General features: G+C 41.4%; 1 protein-coding gene across 4 annotated transcripts in view; it reads right to left on the bottom strand.

Moving 5' to 3' along the window:
* The window catches only part of ANOS1 (anosmin 1), a 189,807-nt gene that overhangs the window by 137,486 nt on the left and 34,063 nt on the right, over positions 1 to 18,258 (bottom strand). For all 4 annotated transcript variants that reach the window (XM_059050123.2, XM_067023980.1, XM_067023979.1 and 1 more), the window contains exon 2: positions 17,869 to 17,916. In XM_059050123.2, coding sequence (XP_058906106.1) covers positions 17,869 to 17,916 — 48 coding nt within the window. The remainder of the gene's footprint in view (positions 1 to 17,868; positions 17,917 to 18,258) is intronic.

Raw genomic sequence — 18,258 nt, 5'->3', positions numbered from 1 at the left:
TTTGTTACTGTAAAGTACTCACACAACCAGTGAAGTGCTATAGGACTATTTGAGAGTGGACTTGGATTCATTGTAAATGTATACTGTAAACTCTAACACAACTACTAAATAAAGTAGAAAAAAAAAGTATAACTAATATGCTAAAAAAGTAGAGAAACTAGAATCATAAAATGCTTTAGCCAGTCTCATCAAGAAAACAAGGGAGAGGGCCCAAATCAATAAAATCAGAAATGAAAAAGAAGTTACAACTGACACCACAAAAACACAAGGGATCACCAGACTAGTATGAGCAACTATATGCCAATAAAATGGACAACCTAGAAGAAATGGACAAATTCTTAGAAAGGTACAATCTCCCAAGACTAAACCAGGAAGAAATAGAAAATATGAACAGACCAATTACCAGTACTGAAATTGAATCAGTAATTTTAAAACTCCCAACAAAAAAAAAAGTCCAGGACCACATGCTCTCACAGGCAAATTCTACCAAACATTTAGAAAAGAGATAACAACAGTACTTCTCAAAGTATTCCAAAAAGTTGCAGAGGAAGGAACGCTTCTAAACTCATTTTACGAGGCCACTATCGCTCTGATACCACAACCAGAAAAAGATACCACAAAAAGAAAACTACAGGCCAATATCACTGATGAGCATAGGTACAAAAATCCTCAACAAAATACTTGCAAATTGAATCCAACAATACATTAAAAGGATCATACACCTTGATCAAGTGGGATTTATCCCAGGGATGCAAGGATTTTTCAAAATCCACAAATTAATCAATTTGATACACTACATTAACCAACTGAAGTATAAAAAACATATGATTATCTCAATAGATGCAGAAAAAGCATTTGATAAAATTCCCCGTTCATTTATGATAAAAACTCTCCAGAAAGTGCGCACAGAGGGAACACACCTCAACATAATAAAGGCCATATATGACAAACCCACAGTTAACATCATACTCAATAGTGTAAAACTGAAAGAATTCCTCTAAGATCAGGAACAAGACAAGGATGCCCACTCTCACCACTTTTATTCAACATAGATTTGAAAGTCTTAGTCACAGCAGTCAGAGAAGAAAAAGAAATAAAAGGAATCCAAATTGGATAGAAAGAAATAAAACTGTCACAGTTTTTAGATGACATGATACTTTACATAGAAAATCCTAAAGACACCACCAGAAAACTACTAGAGCTCATCCATGAATTTGGTAAAGCTGCAGGATACAAAATGAATATACAGAAATCTGTTGCATTTCTGAACATTAACAATGAACTATCAGAAAGAGAAATTAAGGAAACAATCCCACTTACCACTGCAACAAAAAGAATAAAGTACCTAGGAATAACCCTACCTAAGGAGGCAAAAGACCCATACTCCAAAGACTATAAGACACTGATGAAAGAAAGTGAAGTTGACACAAACAGATGGAAAGATACGTCATGTTCTTGGACTGGAAGAACCAATATTATTTAAATGACAATACTACCCAAGGCAATCTACAGATTCAGTGCAATTCCTATCAAATTACCAATGGCATTTTTCACAGAACGAGAACAAAATATTTGAAAATTTGTGTGGAAACATAAAAGACCCCGAAGAGCCAAAAAAAAATCTTGAGAAAGAAGAATCAAGCTGGAGGAATCACACTCCCTGACTTCAGAATACACTACAAAGCTACAGTCATCAAAACAATATGGTACTGGTACAAAAACAGACACATAGATTGATAGAACAGGATAGAGAGCCCAGAAATAAACCCACGCATCTATGGTCAATTAATCTATGGCAAAGGAGGCAAGAACATACAACTGAGAAAAGACAGTCTCTTCAATGAGTGGTGCTGTGAAAACTGGACAGCTACATGTAAAAGAATGAAATTAGAGGGCTTCCCTGGTGGCGCAGTGGTTGAGAGTCCACCTGCCAATGTAGGGGACATGGGTTCGTGCCCCAGTCTGGGAAGATCCCACATGCCGCGGAGCGGCTGGGCCCATGAGCCATGGCTGCTGAGCCTGTGCGTCCGGAGCCTGTGCTCTGCAATGGGAGAGGCCACAACAGTGAGAGGCCCGTGTACCGCAAAAAAAAAAAATGAAATTAGAATGTTCTCTAACACCATATACAAAAATAAACTCAAAATGGATTAAAGGCCTAAATGTAAGATTGGATATTATAAAACTCCTAGAGGAAAACATAGGCAGAACACTCTTTGACATAAATCGCAGCAATATTTTTCTGGATCCTTCTCCTAGAGTAATGGAAGCAAAAGCAAAAATAAACAAATGAGACCTAATGAAACTTAAAAGCTTTTGCCCAGCAAAGGAAACTATGAACAAAATGAAAAGACAACCCACAGAATGGGAGAAAATATTTGCAAACAATGTGACAGACAAGGGCTTAATTTCCAAAATATACAAAACAGCTTATACAGCTCAAAAAAAAAAAAAAAAAAACAATCAAAAAATGGGCAGAAGACCTAAATAGACATTTCTCCAAAGAAGACATACACATGGCCAACAGGCACAAGAAAAGATGCTCAACATCCCTAATTATTAGAGAAATGCAAATCAATACCACAATTAGGTACCACCTCACACTGGTCAGAATAGCTATCATCAAAAAATCTACAAACACCAAACGCTGGAGAGGGTGTGGGGAAAAGGGAACCCTCCTACACTGTTGGTGAGAATGTAAATTGATACAGCCACGATGGAGAACAGTATGGAAGTCCCTCAAAAAACTAAAAATAGGGCTTCCCTGGTGGCACAGTGGTTGAGAATCCGCCTGCCGATGCAGGGGACGCGGGTTCGTGCCCCGGTCCGGGAAGATCCCACATGCCGCGGAGCGGCTGGGCCCGTGAGCCATGGCCGCTGAGCCTGCGCGTCCGGAGCCCGTGCTCCGCAACGGGAGAGGCCACAACAGTGAGAGGCCCGCGTACCACAAAAAAAAAAACAAAAAAAAACTAAAAATAGAATTACCATATGACCCCAACAATCCCACTCCTGCACATATACCTGGAGAAAACCATAATTCGAAGACACATGCACCCCAATGTTCATTGCAGCACTATTCACAATAGCCAGGACATGGAAGCAACCTAAGTGTCCACTGACAGATAAATGGATAAAGAAGATGTGGTATATATACACAGTGGAATAGTAGTCATAAAAGAATAATGAAATAATGCTTTGCAGCCATGTGGATGGACCTAGAGATTATCATACTAAGTAAAGTCAGAGTATACAAATATCAAGATACCAGTTATCTGTAGAATCTAAAAAAATAATACAAATTTACAAAACAGAAATAAACTCACAGACATAGAAAACAAACTTATGGTTATCAAAGGGGAAGGGGTGGGAGGGATAAATTAGGAGTTTGGGATTCAGAGATATAAGCTGGTACATGTAAAACAGGTAAACAACAAGGATCTACTGTACAGCACAGGGAGCTATATTCAATATCATGTAATAACCTACAACAGAAAAAAATCTGAAAAAGAATATCTCTATCTCTATCTATCAAACTGAATGACTTTGCTATACACCTGAATCACTGTAAATCATCTAGACTTCAATTTTGAAAAAAAACACAAAAAGTAGGAACAGAGAACAACAGCAACAAACAAAACAGTATCAAATATGATAGATATTAACCCAACTGAATCAATAATCACTCTGAATGTCAATAGTCTACGTGTACCAATTAAAAGACACTGATTGTCACGATGAATCAAAAAAAGACCCTACTAGATGTTGTCTCTAAGAAGCGTGCCTTAAATATACAGACACATAGATTAAAAGTATGCTAACACTAATCATAAGAAAGCATGAGTAGCTATATTAATTTCAGACAGAGCAGACTTCAAAGTAAAGAAAATTATCAGAGATAAAAAAAGAACATTACATAATGATAAAGGGGTCAATTCTCCAAGAAGACGTAACGGTTCTTAACAAACTCCATGAGACAAAACCAAATAGAACCACAAGGAGAAACAGGTGCAATCAGTATCATAGCTGGAGACTTCAACACCCCTCTCTCAGCAATGTACAGATCCAACAAGCAGAAAATCAGTGAAGATATGGTCGAACTCAACAGTACCAACAGCCAACTGTATATAATTGACATCTATAGACGACTTCATCCAACAACAGAAGAATACACATTTTCCTCAAGCTCACATGGAATTCTCATGAAGACAGGCCACATTCTGGGCCATAAAATACACTATAACAAATTTAAAAGAAGAGATATCATCCAATGTCTGCTCCCAGATCACAATGGAATGAAAACTAGAAATTAATAACAGAAAGATCACTGGAAAACCCCCAAACATATGGAGATTAAACAACACACTTCTAAATAACATATGGGTCAAAGAAGAAATCTCAAAAGTAATTCAAAATTATTTTGAACTAAATGAATATAAAAACACAACTTTTCAAAACCTGTGGCATGTAGGGGAATCAGTACTTAAAGAAAACCATATAGCATTGACTGTTATATTAGAAAAGAAAGACCTAAAATCAGTAAGCTAAGTTTCCAATTTACAAAACTAGAAAAAAAAAAGAACAAATTAAATCCAAAGTGAGGAGAAGAAGAGAGAATTAGAACAGAAATAAATGAAATTATAAACAGGAAATCAATAAAGAAAATCAACAAAACCAAAAGCTGTTTCTTTAAAAAGATCAATAAAATCATTAAGCCTCCAGTTAGGCTAACAAAGAAAAAGAGAGAGGACACAAATTACTAATATCAGAAATGAAAGAGGGGACATCACTATAGATCACATGGAAATTTAGAGTATAATAAAGGAATACTATGAACAACCCTATGCCCCAAAATTCAATAACCTAGATGAAATCGACTAATTCCTTAAAAGATACCACCTGCCAAAACTCACACAGGAAGCAATGGTCGAATATGCTTATATCTATGTTAAGACATTGAATCAATAATTAATAACCTTCAAAAACAGAAAACACCAGGCTCACATGGGATCACTGGTGAATTCTACCAAACATTTAAGGAAGGAATTATACTCAATTCTCTACAGTCTCTTTCAGAGGACAGCAGCAGAGGGAATAATTCCTCACTCATTCTATGAGGCCAACATTCCCCTAACACCCAAACCAGACAAAGACGTTACAAGAAAGCTGCAGAAAATTATCTCTCATGAACATAGATGCAGAAATCCTCAAGAAAATATTAGCAAACCAAATCCAAAAATGTATAAAAAGAATTCACAACCCTTGACTAACAGGGATTTATCCCAGCATTGAATGCAATGCTGGTTCAACATTCAAAACTCAATTAACGTAATCCATAATGATAAGAGGCTAGAAAAGAAAAATCACATGATTATATTAATAGATGCAGGAAAACCATCTAACAAAATCTGACACTCATTCATGATAAAGACTTTCAGTAAATTAGGAATAATAGAGGGAAACTTTCTCAACTTGATAAAGACTATCTACAAAAATACCTCCAGCTATCATGAGACTTAATGGTGAGAAACTTGAAGCTACCCTGGACCAGCAACACCGGAATCCACTGGAAGTCTCTTAGAAACACGGAATCTCAAACCCCAGCCCAGACCAGACCTACTGAATCAGAATCTTTGGAGGTGGGACCTAGGACTCGGTACTTGAGTAAGCCCCGTGAGATGCTTAAGCGTGCTAATGCTGGAGAAGCACTGCCCGAAGAAGTTGGGAGCCATAAAGTAGTAGAAAGAGGGAGAAAATAGAGGCCATGAGACAAGTACATTTCAAGGACGAAACATGCGCCAGTTATAGCAGAGAGGATGGCAAATTAGCTTGAGGCATGAAACTGAAGAACTTTGCAGGAGGATGGGTATAAAGGTAAAGGAGAGGATGGCGCCAAGGAGAACTGTGAGTTTTTAGGTTGAGTGATGGAGTGAAGATCCGTGTTTTTAATTACTATAGGGAAATCCAGGGTGAGGGACGGGTTTGGAGAAGGCAAATAGGCAACTCGGTCCGGGTCACACCTGAGGGTGTCAGCCCCGGAGCCCAGAGACCACACTCTCCACGTGACGCTCACCGCCTCTCATGCAAAGGGCAGAAGAGATGCGTCTCAAAGGGGACACAGCAGCTTCAAGTGTTTTTTAAAGGACCATATATCAGAAAGGATCAGTATGGAGCTGAATCCACATCTCAGGATGGAGATAATGGCAGAGGTTTGTGCACGTACAGATGGAGGCATATCAGGAAAAATGAGGCAGGTCAAGAAGGGACATTTCATTGGCCCAAAATGAAGTTCTCATTCTGCCTTCCAAATATCAGAGAGCAAATGCCACTGTCCCATTTCCATGAGATTCTGGATGATTCAGAAAGACAGCCTTCACCTCTATACATTAAGTGTCTTAAGGCTTGATTTATGCTACTATAAATGCATTGTTGATACTACCCTAGAGGTCCAAGGAGAATGCAGGCAGCCTAGCTTTGCCTTCGTTCTGAGCAAGACACGTCCTCTCAGCAGAGTGACGGCTACTGTGATAACATGGGGGGCTCCAGCACGGTGGCTCACAGAGGCCTGGACGTGTGACTCTCCCCACCGAGGTTATTTTTTCCTCCCCAGTATCGTCCCCTGACTGAGCAGAAAATGATTTAGAAGTCACACAGAAAAGCCTCCGGGTGTTTGTAATTCAACGATCCATCAGAGTTCACTTCTCCTTATAATATTCTCCATTACCAGTTGGAAAACAAAAGTTCTAAGGAGTTTCATTGTCTTTTTGTCTCCGAACGACAAAGAAACGAAATAAACACACAGGATGCAAACAACAAAAGCGGAGGATGGCTGCAGAAAGGAGCAGCGTTCCACAGCTTTAAAACACGGCAAATCACCATGTTTGCTGCAAATCTGCCCTAGGTCTTGAAATTAGGCTTCTTGGGGATCGGAACGCTTTTCGATGCAACTTCGTGCAATACTTTGGGGCTGGCCAAGATTTACAGTTGATTAGCCCGCATAGTTCAGCTCCTTTCTCCAAAGCTTCTAGGAAGGGATTATTTCTGTGCCCAAAGAGCCCCAGAGAATAGGGAGGGCGGCTCGCGGCCATAATGTGAATTCCCTGGACTGTGCTCATTGAAGCAGATAAAGCAAAGTTAAAGAAGCATTTAGTTCTCCAGAATGCCAGCCTTAATAAGTATCTTTTTGTGGAAGGATTTAGGAGGAGGGGAGGGTTTACCCTTAGTGCAGGCATTATTTCCTCATACAAAAAGGGAAAATGTGCATACAGTTGGATGGAAAAAGCCAAAAACGCACATGCCCCCTCGCTCCCCAAGGAAAAGATGCTGAACACACACTCCCAAACGCCAGAGCATGAATCTTCACAGCTTAATGGTCCCGAAGCCATTATGCAGCTTCTCTTGGGAACGGCGGCTCATTCATCTGCAACCGCCCAAGTTCAACCTTGCAGCTGTGAGAACCGGGAGGCGCGCAGCCCCTCCACAGCCCCACCTTCACGGGCAGATGGACGCCACAAGAGCCGCATCCCTTCCAGAGGAAGAGCGGGCAGCTCCCCGGCCCCTCTCCACAAAGCTGCCGTCAAGGCACGTGACAAAGGGCTACGAAAGGCTGAACCGGCCACATGTGCAGGCGGCCGAACACCCAGTGACCTCTGCTTGCCCAGCGCAAGGCCCGTCCCGGTCCAGGCGGCTTCCACGGTTCCCATTCCCTACGTGGAATCTGACGCGGAATCAGTCACGTCTAGTTACTTAGAACGCCCGCTGTTTAATAAGGCAATGCCACGTGAGCCCAGTTTTCTAACCACCAGCACACGTCTCCCCCTCAGCTCCGCCTTACCGCGACCTGTCTTCCAACACGAATATACATCAACATCCGTGTGGACTGAGCTACTGGCGTGAGGAAAAGCACATGGAGGTGCACACGCTGTAGCTTGAGTGGGATTTCTGCTGTAGCTAAAGAAGGTGAAATGCCCAGTTCATCCACTTGTCTTACTCTATGCCTAAAATTTTCAAGAGGAACTCCCATAACCTAAGGCCGATTGGGAAGCTTCTCCATAGACATCAACATTTGCTACCCTAATAGATACTATAATAGAGGGAAAGAAGGAAAGAAAAAAGAAAGGGAGGGAGGGAGGGAGGGAAGGAGGAAGGGAGAAAGAGAGAAAAAGTAAGTAAAGAGAAAGAAAAGGAGGGAGGGAGGGAGGGAGGGAGAGCCATCTTTACAAAGTGCACACTTTAAGGCATTGCCTCCCCCATGCAAATGGAAAATGAACTCACCCACACTGGTAGCTCTGCTCTGAAAAGAGCCAGTTGAGAGAAGTTCTTTCTTTATTGTGTGGTTTTAAAGACTATTCTTTGACCTCTGCTATTTATGACTTAAGATCTGTGAAGACAGGGCCAAACCCCTTTGGCTCGAAAAGGCGCTCACAAACAAAAGCTTTTCACCTTTGTTCCACTTACCTCATTCCCCCTCGGAACACGTCCGTACGCGCACGCCCTGCTCTCACAACTTAAACGGCATTTTCTTCTTTCTTTTGCCCAGTCACAGCCATTACCTAACTGACAAGTGGCCACCTTCGCTCCTTTCCAAGAAATGAAGCCCCAGTTGTCAGTAGCAGCTGAAAGAGCTCTGCTAGGAATATAGACGTCTTGTCATCTCACCTCAGTGAACCATGAAACTGTGGATAAAATGGTTCAGGAAGCTAAACAACACACCAGGCAAGTGTCGGCCGCAAAGGGGCATTTCTCTAGTTATTTGTTATTTTAGGGATTTATGGATTTATCTATTGCCTTTCTCACTCCTAAAAGGACTCAAGACAATTTACAAAGCTCCACGGGATACAGCTAGAAAACAAATCTTACATGGGTGGGATAAACACAAGATAAAGGAAAATAAAAACGGGAGTCGGGGATAAAGCTAGTTCCCATAGACACGGGATAAATTTCAGTAACCTTGTGGAAGTAGGTGATTTTGTTTATAATTCAGCCTTCTAACAGTTAGTTCTAAGGGGAAAACACAGTGTTCACAGGCTAAAATATCTACCAGTTTCTAAGGGACGCATAATTAGTGCTGATAAAGTGAACACGATGAATGCTCTCCCAAGTTTTCTCCTAAAGACGGCACGGAATAACAGACCCATGTCCTTGGCAAGTTCCTCGGGGCGGCCTCGGCGACTGGGTTTGTGAGAGTCTTTCTGAGAGTATTACACGTGCTGCATTGCTGCAACATGGGATGAGCGGTGACAGTAAATGTCATTGGTCAAAGGACAACTCTGAGATTGTGGCAGGACATAGTTAGTCCTGTAATGGAGGCATGGGTTGTAGAGCATCTGGAAACTATACATCTATCAGGCACGTATAAATATTGTTTCTCTCTGGTGCCTTTTGGTACTGCAAGGATACAGAAGGTTTGATATTCTAGTTCTTGGCAAGTACCAGGAGAGCAGGGGCTTGTTGATACGTCCCTGTCACCTCACAGCCAGCAGAACTGCTGTTAGCTCTGACATCCACAGCAAAAACTACCGACCGTAACAAGGACGACTGTTGGAATAAAAACGTCATCCTAACTCTGCCCGTACACACACCAAAGAAGATGAAGGGAGTGCTTGATAAAGATCCTCCTTAGGAAAAATTTTCTCTTCCAACCCAGAAGAAAACAAAAGGTACAAACTCAATGGTAGATCCCATGCACAGCTACAGTAATTTTAGGCTGAAAAAGAGTTTAGAACAAATGCCCAGCTTAGCCATTAAACATACACACACACACACGCGCGCGCACACACACACTTCATATTATATAACCAAGCAGCACCCTATGGGACCTTCCCAGGACAGACCATCCCCCCATGTCCTCTGCATTCCTCTTGTTTTGTAGAAAAACTTTAGCCTCCTAGGGTTTCCCTGGGCTCCAAAGAACAAATTTAATCTGAGAAGTGAAAAATGCAGAAACAAAGGAAAAGAGTCAAGCAAGACAAAATAATAGTTTAGCCATTAAACAAAATCAAGGACATTTGTTTCCTTCTCAAGGGCTATAGATAATATTCTGAGCCATGTCCTTGGGCTGTTTTGGAGATACTGAAACCCCCACCAGGTGGAAGAAGTAAACTTCATGTTGACTACAAGCACACAGACCCCAGACCAGCTGGAGCCAGAAGGTTGATGACGCTGAGCCCCCCAAATACCGCCACCCACCAGTCAAAGTGAGGTCCACAAGCTGATCATGCACCCGCAAGCTTTCTCCTCACCGAGTCATCAAAAACGTTTCCCTGAGAGCCATCAGGGAGTTTGGGTCTTTTGAGCACCAGCCGCCCATACTCCTTTCTTGGCCTTGCGATCAACAGTACACTTCCCTTCACCACAACCCAGTGTCAGTAGATTGGGTTTACTGCACGGGCGATCAGACCCAAGTTCGGTTCGGGAACAACATCACCCAAAGAACATCATGCTTTGACCAATGAACCTTACAGAAAGTCCTATGACCCCCAAAGATTAGAAAACAAACGTACTAAGGTAACTGAATGTGATTATTTACAGGATGAAGGAAGTTCTTCCACATCAAATAGATAAAAAGTGAGAAATCTTGAGAAAGGAAAATTAATTTTTCAAATAATTAGCCTACATTCCTTCTTTAGGCAAATTAGACACAAGAGCATCTCCTAGTAAAGAGAGTGTCAGGTAGTAAAAAAAACGGAGTTGAAATTAAGACCTAGATTTATTTCCCTATAACAACTGCTCTTTTACAAGCAAAGACCAATAATGTTTCCAAGACAGACCATGTACCAACACATATTAGGCTTCTCAGAGGAATTCCTGTGTATGATTAGGTAGAACAACTTGACCCTCGTGTCAAGGATTACCTACAGGATGGGGTCACAATCATGAACATAGAAAAGCAAATGCTGACCGCCCCCCACTAAATTCAAGCGAGAGTTTTCACCTCAGTGGAGACTACTTCTCCTTGGAGAAGGCAGGGCAACTCAGCACAGTGACGTACTCAGTGCCCACAAATTCTGCCCTTCCCAGCTTCCTCAAGTCCAAGTCTATCTTCTTTCTAAAACATAACCATCCCCATCCTTCAGTCGACACTGGTGCTCTATGCCAGTTGCCAGCTCAAACCCGACATCTTCCAGCAATCGGAGCTCATCCAGGCTCCTCTGTGGGCCTGCTGACGAATACATTACGACTTCAAAACGTCTGTCGGACCGGACTCACCCTGTGACGCATCCTGACGTCTATGTGCTTCATATGTTCAAGATGCGTTCCCTTTCTACAGCCAGCTTTCAGGAACCCTTCCTCAGTCGTGAACCAAATAAGAGATTTCGTTTGCATCTTCTTTCATCAGGTGGAAGGAGAAATTAATAGGAAGAGCTGAGGAAGGGGTGAGGATAAAGGCTTACATAGAGGTGCTTTTTCCCCTCCACATGTCTTTGCTTTGAAGTTTACAGCAGGTGGAAGTCTTTCACATCCGTAAAATCCGATATGGAAATTCAGAAACACGTTGGGCTATTAACATGTCACATGTCGGATTTAAATCCAAATAAGAACCTGTTCATTTCCTTAAATATTGATTGTGCTATGAGCCTGGCCAAGTTTTGCAAGTTACTGCAGCACACCGGCTAGTTTCCAGGCTAAAAAAACCCTGGAATGTTCCGGCTACTGATGGCTAATGATCGCCCCAAAGCACACTAATATGTTTGATAAAAGTTCCCAGCGTGAGGGCAGAAAACACTTACCATAAGAATGACAGTGTGAGGGAAAGCAAATCAGTGACACCAGTTCAGGCTGCCTTCCATGCTGAAGGCTCCAATTAGAGCTGTGAGCTTGCCTTCCAGGAGGCGGTGACAGATGGCAAATCTCTCATTGTTAAAATCATCAACTCACCGATCCACCTGCCTGAGCCCTAGCAGGACCTGCTGGGGGCCTTCGCTCATTCCCACACACCTCAGCACCTACCACTTCAGAAATGAAGGTTCGAAACTAGGTATTCATTTAGTTCCACCATTTCAAAGTTCTGTTTGTTTTTATCTGTGGTTCCACATTCTCTCAACTTTGTTCTTTCCTTTTTTTCCCCCATTTCTGCCTTCACCTCAGAGATGATACCAACTTGAATGCTCCTCTACAGTGACACTGGATGGAGTACTTGAGAATGGAGTTACACATGGACCCCCTAACTCAAGGCTGCTGATGATGTGATTTTTCAGCTGCATGGAGACCAGGACATCCAAGAGCTCAGGTCTCCCGGAGGAGAGACTTCATCTCTTGGTAAGCACAAAAGCACATAATGGTCCTCGGGGTACTTAAAATTATGCCATTTACTGGCACGATGTTATAGGATAGTCAAACAAATGTGCACTTGACACCTTTTATTCATCATGCTAGTACAATACTGCATGTACAGACTGGTATTTCAAAAGAACGCTAGCCAAACTTTCACGCACCTCACAACTTCTTTTCATATGCATTCCATACACATTTCAATTCCACTGGTTTAAGGAAATAGAATATTTCTCTTCTCTTCCTAGATTATCACATCCCATTTACTTAGAAATAATATCATGATCATGACTTAGGGAAATAATAACATTGGTATGCAAAATAAAGGGAATTAATTACAACATTGGAGAACTTTTCTACTCCTCCAGTGGCACAAACCTACAACTTCTCTTGACAATCAATGTCAATGTTGGCTTTGCCTATGAAATAATTGGTACCTCCCAAAAGGTATCAATATGTTGGACAAGAGATGCTCAATATACGTCAACTTTGTCCTTGACGTTGATTACAGAAAGTCAGGGAAAACTGTATGAATATCAGTAAGTATTACAACAGGCCTTAAATGTTTTAAAGGATATAAAACAACTGAAACTTCAAACTGGTGTATACTAGAATATTACAAAAAATAAACTGTTCAACTTCGGTTCCTTGGGTGTTTGGACACAGCGCATTTCCATGGGTGCCTGAGTTTTCATTTTCCTCCTTAAGAGGTATTTTCCTGGGGCTCTATGGATTTACAGTCATTACCACATAAATCATAGCAAGCATCTAACACAACACAAAAACCTTCAACAGTCACATTCAGTTATGTTTCTGGGGTTTGAACTTTATCCAATAAATTTCACAGATGTCAAATGAAACTGTCCAGATGTTCATACAAGCAAAACCAATCTTCCTCACCTCTAAATTTGGCTCTGAATAAACCTGGAAAATCACTAAGAATCTGGAGTTATAGCCCTTATAAGAACCGAACTCCCACTGAGATCAAAGCAACATGCCACTGCACCAAGATTGAGCCCTAAATTACTGCTTTTCAACTCAAATCCTCACAACCAAATGGGAAACAAAAGTCAAGTGAGTGAGTTATAACCCCCCAAAAGGAGAAGGATGAGCATGCCTGCTCCCCAGACAGGGGTGCGTGTCAGCAAGAAAGCCATTCTTAGATGCACTGTTTCGAAAGGTAACTGAGCAGCGTAAGGTCAAAGGATGCTTAGTTTATAAAGTAAATGCATGACTCACATGCAAATATAAAATGAACAAGTGTCAAAGATTTAACTCATGAAATACTGCAAGAACCAGTAGTATGCTACATGTGGTTCAAAGGAGAAATCCAAGAAATACAAATGTTAAATATAGTCACACAAAAAAACAAATGCTAGAATGGATTTACAACTAGATGCAAAATGGTCTAGTGATGGGGGAAGCATCAATTGCAATACGCTGCACACAACCATTTGCATTTCCATGGACAAGAATCATCTGCATTATTATCAGCTTTCTACATTTACAGAGGAAGAAAACAGCTCAGAGACGATGAACAACGCAGATAACCTGCAAGGGTGCAAGAGGGGACATCCAGCCATCTTTCTGCCCATCTTGAAGTGCTCCACAATTTTTACTGGCTCTAATAATCGCGTTTTAACACTGAATTTTCAAAAATTAATTGTGATTTGATGTTTTCTTACTGCTGTTTACCATTCCTTCCTTCATTCAACAACTCCTCGCAAGCTGACCAACGTTCCACACAGGAGGCTAGAAACCGGCCATGTTTTAGTTTGAATACATCAAGATATGCCTCTGTATTGAGAGACAAATGCAACTTTACTGTTTTGTTTTTGACTGCTTTTGCATATGTGAATTCAATAGCAAACTCTGGCAAATGGGCAAATCCAGCCTGGAACTCGTCTGTGTACAGCCAGCGGGCAAAGAATGGTTCTTACATTTTTTAATGGTTGGGAAAGATAATAAAATTTCGTGACATGAACATTACATGAAATTCAAATTCCAGTGTCCAAACATAAAGCTTCATGGGAACACAGCCACCGTCCTCTGTTTAGGTACTATCTATCACTGATTTCATGATACAGTGGCCACATGAGTAGTTGCCACAGAGACTTCATGGGCTACAAAGATGGAAATATTTACTGTCTGGCCTTTTACAGAAATTGTATATGATGTGGGCTTCCCTGGCGGTGCAGTGGCTAAGAATCCGCCTGCCAGTGCAGGGGACCCGGGTTCGAGCCCTGGTCCCGGAAGATCCCACGTGCCGCGGAGCAACTAAGCCCGTGCGCCACAACTACTGACCCTGTGCTCTACAGCCCGCGAGCCACAACTGCTGAGCCCGCGTGCCTAGAGCCCGTGCTCCACAACAAGAGAAGCCACCGCGATGAGAAGCCCGCGCACCGCGACGAAGAGCAGCCCCCGCTCGCCGCAACTGGAGCAAACCCGTGCGCAGCAACGAAGACCCGACGCAGCCATAAATAAATAAATAAATTTATGAAAATAAAGAAACTGTATAGGATGAGCATTAGAATTCCGAACATATAATGAGCCCCTGAGAAGGTGCTTGGCGCATACCCCATGCTCGGTAAATTATATGTTTATTTTCCTTCATATAGTAAAGTAAGACTGCTGAGAATAGGAGTGTGTTCTTCAACTCCTTTATAACTCGCAAAATGCACAGACCAGGATTTTTCAACCTCCCTCGGCGCTACTGAGCTTGGAGCTTCTTCACTGTGAGGGCGTCCTGTGCATTGTAGTTTGTCAGCGTTCCTGAGCTCCACCCACCAGATGCCAGCAGTGACAACCGAAAACGTCTCCCGCCATTGCCAAATGTCCCCTTGAGAGCAGAATCGCTCCAGCTTGAGAACCGCTGGCCTCAAACCATGCAGGACACTAAGTCACTGGTCTACGTCATCTAGGAGCTAAAGGATGCTAAAGACCCCTGAGACTTCATAGTACTGGCTTCATTACAGGAGGAAGATTTTCCTAATTAATAGTAAACAATCATGCTAAGTTACATGGATACAAGACGGACGATAACCTTTTTCCTGAAGGTAATAAAGTAATGATGTACTTTGGGGGGAGGAAGAAAACGTTCCTGTATGGACTTCATTCACAAATATCTGATGAGCAATTACTCTGTGCTAAACACCATTCTAGGCTTGAAAATGCCACACTGAACAAAGAGAACTCAGTCGATGCCCCTCGGAGCTTACTTTCTGCTGAAGGAGACAGACGCTCAGGGCTAAAGGAACAACCATATAATGCCATGCGGGTATAATACGGCCGAGGAAGTGTGTAAGTGGGTGGGAGGTGACCTGGGAGGGCAAGGCTGAGAAGGCGGCATTCGTGCTGAGCCATGAATGGGGTGCGGTGAGCTGGGTGACTGCGGAAGGAGCCTTCCAGTGGAGGGAGAAGCAGGCTTGATGGGGGTAAAGCAGAGGAGAAGGTGGGAGAGAGGGCACAGGCAGACAAGACGGGGCCGATGTTTCAGACTGAGTGAGGTAGGAAGATATGCAAAGGTGTGAGGCAGACAGCAGCACGATTCAGCTTATATGTCTGAAGGGTCTTTCCAGCGGCCACGTGGGTAGAGTAGCAGCTGGGAGACCCAAGAGGATATGCTCCTGGATTGGTCCAGGCGGGCAGTTAGATGGGAGGGAGAACTCCCCTTCTGGAGGGGCCCTGACGGTGATGGGCTTTGCAAACACCACGACAACGAACTAGAAAGTGTGTACTTTCTACAAAATATTACGTAAACTTTATCTTTTAACATATATTCAGAAAGTTATATCGTCAGCATTACTTCTCGATTTGGGGAGGTGTTTTTACTCTTCCGTCCCAGTATTTGCTCAAAACCGTTTTTCAAGTTGTTGGTCTCTATACAACACAGCCTAGGAGATGGCATTCCAAACTTTAGTTTACCTCTACTGATTTGCTGAGTGATTCCAGGACATTAGCCAATATGCATGTGCCTGAATTTCCCCATGTGTAAAATGGAGTTACCACCGCTCACCCTTCACCTCATGAACCTAAAAAGCAAAGGAAAAGCCTACGCGCAATGCTTCACGAATCTCAGAAGAAGTGCAAACTGTAATTATCTGCAAATGTATCCCATGGTGATAAGATCCAAGAGAGATAAACTTTGATTAACATGTAAGATTCATCCCCAAGGATTCAGACTAAAGACAACCCTTAAATTTACGTTGGCTTTGTAATATATTCCAAAGTTTCTGTTGACGTTATCTATGACTCACTGATTCATTTCTGCTTTCAGGCAAAAGGAACTGATTTCTTTTCTTGTCAAGTTCAGTCTCTCATGTCAGCCTTGATCATTCAATTACAAAACATGGTTTAACAATCTGTATTCCCTAGGGCTGCAATGTTCTTTACTTAGGATATTTTAAAAGCAGTTTAAATGAATGTGTCCCATTCACATTTCAAGTGTGTAAAAAAAAATTAATTTCTTGATGGCATAAGGAGAAAAGAGGTGCTTATGAGAAATAATACTGATACAACAAATTATCATTCAAGTAATACCCAACTAACAAAAGTGGACAAAAACACTACTTATGAAATTTAGTCAGCCTCACAGCCATACATTCATACACACACACATATATATTCTCTCCTGACACAACGCACGCATGAATGTCAGAATGTATCACTATAGTGAAGTTTTAGCTTTAGGAACATTATTCTACAATCATTTACTTTGAGAAAATTTGTTTTAAACACCTTTCAAACTAATAATGTTCTTTGTAAATATGCTGTTTCATATTATTGTGTATTGCTCAGATGAAAATTTGGTTGTAAAATAAAGGAATGCTTCAATTTTCGGTCTAATAGTCATAACCATGAAAGAAATCCCATCAAACGCTATTACAATCCCAAAGTGCTGCAGTATTTACAGCAAGTTTAAACTTTATTCGCTTATATAATCTGAATATAAAACCGACTTTTGAGACTGGAGCTAAAGCATATACATACATATATACTCTCTATATAAACATAAAAATATATTGACAGATGGTGATGTTTGGAGACTGAGGTAAGAAATCTATGCTATGAAACATATGAATGAGTATAATGATAACTTTAGAGCACGTGTGTGCAACAAGAAATACTCAAAGATAGAAAAGAGACCGCTTAAAGAATCAGATTAGCGAACAAGCAATTCCCACACACAAACACAATCAACGCATACAAAACAACTTAGGTGTAAGTAGAATGCATTAAATCTTCTCGTGTAATCAGAAGATGTTTTCTCCTTAAAAATACTTTTGATTGAAATAATTAGAGAATAAAGAGAGAAATAAGGTAGTATACAGTAATGTTCATATATGTATCTTGATTGCAGTGGTGGCTACACTAACTAAATCCATATATGTGATAAAATCTCATACAACTATATACATACCTTGTACCAAGGCAATTTTCTGCTTGTGATATTGTTCTACATATACGTAAAGGGTAACCACTGGTGGGAAATGAGTGAAGAGTGCGTGTGATTTCTCTGTACTAGCTCAGCAACGTCCTGTGACTCTAAAGTTGTTACAAAGTGAAACGTTTTTAAAAATACTGATAGAGCTGTAGGGAACGTACCTTAGAACATTGCTTGTGATTCTGGCACCAAACCAGGGAACCGTTGTTCTGCAAAAAAAGAAAAAGAAATATTGACTCATTAAATAATTTTCTATTTGAAATCTACATACACCTGTGTGTATTAATATAATTTTAAAATACTTGCATTAATGAAAGACCAATTTTGCCACCCTGATATATGTCCCTCTTCCTAAAATAGGATATCATTTTTTGCCCTTGGCTTTATGATACGAATACATATAAAATAATGAAGATTTCAAGGTGTTTCAAAAGGGAAAGTGTCTGAGCCATCTCTCGGGTGTGCTGAGCAACGGAATGCAGACCAACAGGAAAATGACCGCTAGACGGTTCTTCCGTAGTAAGTAGCTGTGGTAAATTTACAAGTTGGCA

The sequence above is a fragment of the Kogia breviceps genome, chromosome X (genome assembly GCF_026419965.1).
Source record: "Kogia breviceps isolate mKogBre1 chromosome X, mKogBre1 haplotype 1, whole genome shotgun sequence".
NCBI classification, from domain to species: Eukaryota; Metazoa; Chordata; class Mammalia; order Artiodactyla; family Physeteridae; genus Kogia; species Kogia breviceps.
The sequence above is the reverse complement of the archived record's forward strand: the minus strand, read 5'-3'. Positions and strand labels throughout refer to the sequence as shown.